Consider the following 4,249-nt stretch of genomic DNA (forward strand, 5'->3'; position numbering starts at 1 on the left):
ATTTGACTCTGGCTTGGGACGCGAAGAGAGGCGCGCAGCGAAAGCCCGACTGACTGGCGATGGTCTGAGCGCCCCTCGGCCACCCCCTCCCCCGAGACGCGACCCGGCCCTCCCCTCGCCTTGTGGACACACACACACCCAGCCTGGTCTCCTCCGACTTCTCAGAGCTCCTCTCCACTTCGGCGCTCCTCGGCGGAGGCCAGCCCGGGGGAGGTGCGGCGCCCGCCAGCATGAGTGGCTCCTTCGATCGCAAACTCAGCAGCATCCTCACAGATATCTCCAGCTCGCTTAGCTGCCATGCGGGCTCCAAGGACTCGCCCACCCTGCCCGAGTCTTCCGTCACGGACCTGGGCTACTACAGCGCTCCCCAGCACGACTACTACTCAGGCCAGCCTTATGGCCAGACCGTGAACCCCTACACTTACCACCACCAGTTCAATCTCAATGGGCTCGCGGGCACTGGCGCTTACTCGCCCAAGTCGGAATATACCTATGGAACCTCCTACCGGCAATACGGACCGTACCGGGAGCAGCCGCTGCCTGCCCAGGACCCAGGTGAGGACCAGGGGATCGCCGGGAGGGTCGGAGACCCTAGAAGGTTCCCGCGGGAGACAAATGCGGGGGAATGGAAACTTAAATCTAGACCTGAAGGGTAAAAATTGCACTGCCTGGAGTCAGAGGAGGTAGGCTAGATGACCCCCAGAGGGGCAGACGACCCTCAGTGCCGAGACTGAGCATTAGGGACGCGGAGCCGCAGTGTCGCAGTCTCGGGTGGGGATCCGGGTGAGCTGGGAGAACAAGGAGCTCTGGCTTGTCAGGGAAACTCTGAATCAAGGTGATTTCAGGGACACTTCAACAGGCGGCCCTCCATCGGGTCGTGGAGGACTTGAGGCTAGGCAGCAGGGACTGGAAGAAGTTCCAGGGACCCTTCTTTGGTCGTGGGCTGGGGTGACCAGGAGTAGTGGAGGCTCCTGGCAAAAGACGACAGGAATTAGGGGAAATAGAGTCGGAGAAGCAGAGAAGGTGAAAAAGGAGGAGACAGCAAGAAGGAAATGTGGAAAGAAAGAGCGAAAGGACAGAAGAAAGAACAGTGGAAAGGATGAGAGGGAGAGAGTAAAGAAGGAATGAAAAGAAAAAGAAAAGAGGGAAAGGAAAGAAGGAAGTGCATTATTTTTGCAACTTTTTGGAAAACCTAAAACTATTCTAAAATAGAAGATCAAAACGGGGTGGGAATACGGAAAAAAGCGAGGAGCAGCCGTCGGCCAGGTGGGACTGAAGGAGGCGGCCAGCAGTCGGGCGGCAGGATCCTGGAGGCTGGGAGGCGAGCTGGGAAGGCGTCGGGAGCGAAGCCGCGGCGGTCCTCGCCCAGGCGGTTGCTATCGCCGGGGCTGGGCTCTCGGGGCCAGGCGCGGAGCTGGGAGCGCCGCGTCGTGGGCGGCCGCCGGTCCGGCCCCGTCGCCGAGCTTCCCTCCCCCGGCGCGGGCGGCAGAGCGCGCCGCCCGGAAATCCCGGGGCGAATCGGTGGGCCAGAGGGAACGGCGACCCGCGGGGCTCTGGAGCACGCTAGGGTCTCAAGCCAAAGCTGAACCGCCCCCAACCCGGTGCGTTTCCTTCAGTGTCGGTGAAAGAGGAGCCCGAAGCCGAGGTGCGCATGGTGAACGGGAAGCCCAAGAAGGTCCGAAAGCCGCGCACCATCTACTCCAGCTACCAACTGGCCGCCCTGCAGCGTCGCTTCCAGAAGGCCCAGTACCTGGCGCTGCCCGAGCGCGCAGAGCTGGCCGCGCAGCTGGGCCTCACGCAGACACAGGTAGGTACTGGGAGATCGAGGGTCTCGGGACGGTGGCAGCATGCGGGGTCCCAGGATTCCCGAGGGCCCCTGAGCTTGGCTAACAAATAAGAGCTCTCTGCATGCTCGGGGAAACCCTTGCTGTTGGGACGAGGGACTCCCAAGTTTCAATTTTTGTTGCAATGTTGGGCGTTAGCACATGCTGTGTAAGTGTGAATGGTTGTGAACCTGTGCAAATGTGTATATCTATCCCAGAAAGAGATGAGCGCACCCCAGAATCCCTAGTTCCAAAGGTCCCCAGCATTGCTGGTCAAGTCATAGGAGTCCACGTTGTGTTTTTCCTCCATACTAGGCGGGTGCACCAAAGGGTGCGGGCGTGCATGTGTACAGGGTATATGTTTGCACACGTGTCAGGGTCTGCACAAACATGGGAATGCTCACATGAGGAGCGTGATCCTTCAAGAATGTCATTGCATACAAAAATGGAGGACAAGTATGTGACTGCACACCAGTGAGCAATACCAAAATGCATGCTTTTATCAAAACCCCACATTCCTGCCCAGCAACCAAATTCTCTACCCTGCATCTGCCAGGGGTCAAGAGGACAGGTTCCTGACCAAAGGCAGATGGAGACTGGAAAGTGGAAGCCCCACCCCCATCTTCAGTGTGTCCCTAAAGTCCCCAACAGCCTGTCACTGCTCAGGGGAGGAGTGGCAGACACCAGGCTCCCTTCAGGTGTTGACAGGCGGGCCTTGGTTGTGGCTGGCTGCGTGGGGCCTAGTCCCCAGGAATCTGGGTCACCCAGTAGAGAAGCTGATTCATTGTTTGTACCAGTCATGGGGTGGGGAGCAGCAGGGGGAGGGGGAGATACCCCAAGGGAAATTTGGGGAATCATGGCTCACCTGCTCCAGAGTTCCCAGGTCCCCCCATTACCCAGCCTGAACCCAAATAACTTCAAGCCTGGATATGTGAATGTGGCTGCTCATGCTGTGGAGTGTTTATCTGGGTGTATCTATGAATGTGTGTAGCTTTATAGTCTGGCGTGTGTGTGAGTATAGAAATGCATGTGTGGGTGTATGTTTGTCTCTGTATCTGGGCACCTTTGTTTATGGGCATCTAAGGTGAAGGAAATGCCACAAACTGAACACCTGTCTGGCTTGCACCCCCCACTGAAGGACCAGGCAGAAGGTGCCTCTGTCCTAGCCGACGCTCAGCAATCATGGAGGAGCTAGGGGCAAAGCCCCTGTTTCCCTTGCCCCTTCTTACAGGAAACAAAGAGGACTGCCCATGTCCCCCTTGGGCTTCCTTTTATTGAGTGCTTACTATATACTAGGCTGCTCTAAATTTTCATATGTCCTAACTTATTTGAGCCTCATAATGATCCTATGAGGTAGGAAATTGTGCTGTCACTCCCATTTTGCAGAGGAAGGTGAGACCAGAGAGGTTAAGCAACTTGCCCAAGGTCACACTTAGTGGCAGAATAGAACCTGGACCAGGCAGTCAAAAGTTCCTGGCCACAATTTTATCACAGATTGGGGTGGGGGGGAGATATTGGATTCTGAGGATGATGGGTTTCACCTGATTTTCTTAGGTACTAGCCTCACCTTCTCTGGGCTGAGTTCCCTATGGGGTTTTCCTGTGGCATTCTGAGAGGCTAACTAGGTACCCCTTTCTTGCCCTGCCCAGGTGAAAATCTGGTTCCAGAACCGTCGATCCAAGTTCAAGAAGCTCTACAAGAATGGGGAGGTGCCCCTCGAACACAGTCCCAACAACAGCGATTCCATGGCCTGCAACTCACCACCATCGCCAGCCCTCTGGGACACCTCTTCCCACTCAGCTCCGGCCACTGCCCGCAGTCAGCTACCCCCACCGCTCCCATATAGTGCCTCCCCCAGCTACCTGGACGACCCTACCAACTCCTGGTACCACGCACAGAACCTGAGTGGACCCCACTTACAGCAGCAGCCGCCTCAGCCAGCCACCCTGCACCATGCTTCCCCTGGGCCCCCGCCCAACCCTGGGGCTGTGTACTGAACACCCATCTGGCTTGCACCCCCACCGAAGGACCCCCAGGACCAGGCAGAAGGTGCCTCCGTCCTAGCCAACACTCAGGAATCATGGAGGAGCTAGGGGCAAAGCCCCTGTTTCCCCCGCCCCTTCTTCCAGGAAACAAGAACTTCCAGTGAAATTTGCATGGACCAAGGATGTCCCCTGAACTTCCCTCTCCTGCTTAGAACTGGGATACCCCTGCAGATATTGGGGCATGCCACCCCTGGAGGGACTGTGGTTCCCCTTCTGCTCCTGGAGCCTGGATTGGCTCTAAATGGCTCATCACCGCCACCTTCTAAGACGTAATAGTACTTGTTCCCCAGACTGGAGACCTTGGGCGTGGAGGAGCTGAGAGACCAGGTGTCATGGATCCTAACCCCTGCCAGACCTGGTTTCTCCTTAGCAACCTGGGCC

The 4,249-nt window shown here is 57.2% G+C and overlaps 1 protein-coding gene across 1 annotated transcript; it reads left to right on the top strand.

Annotated features, from left to right (window-relative positions):
* Positions 1 to 230: 230 nt before the first annotated feature.
* Positions 231 to 3,820, top strand: Dlx3 (distal-less homeobox 3). Its single transcript, XM_027924590.2, has 3 exons — positions 231 to 555; positions 1,617 to 1,807; positions 3,473 to 3,820. Exons 1-3 carry the CDS (start codon positions 231 to 233, stop codon positions 3,818 to 3,820), a joined length of 864 nt encoding a protein of 287 aa, XP_027780391.1.
* The last annotated feature ends 429 nt before the right edge of the window (positions 3,821 to 4,249 follow it).

This window comes from Marmota flaviventris, chromosome 17, assembly GCF_047511675.1.
Source record: "Marmota flaviventris isolate mMarFla1 chromosome 17, mMarFla1.hap1, whole genome shotgun sequence".
Classification (NCBI taxonomy): Eukaryota; Metazoa; Chordata; class Mammalia; order Rodentia; family Sciuridae; genus Marmota; species Marmota flaviventris.

Bases quoted from the DNA above. Each gene is read 5' to 3' on its own strand.
- Dlx3 (XM_027924590.2), top strand. From the start codon at position 231: ATGAGTGGCTCCTTCGATCGCAAACTCAGCAGCATCCTCACAGATATC. The intron at 556-1,616 runs GTGAGGACCAGG...CGTTTCCTTCAG, and splicing joins GCTGCCTGCCCAGGACCCAG to TGTCGGTGAAAGAGGAGCCC. The intron at 1,808-3,472 runs GTAGGTACTGGG...TGCCCTGCCCAG, and splicing joins TGGGCCTCACGCAGACACAG to GTGAAAATCTGGTTCCAGAA.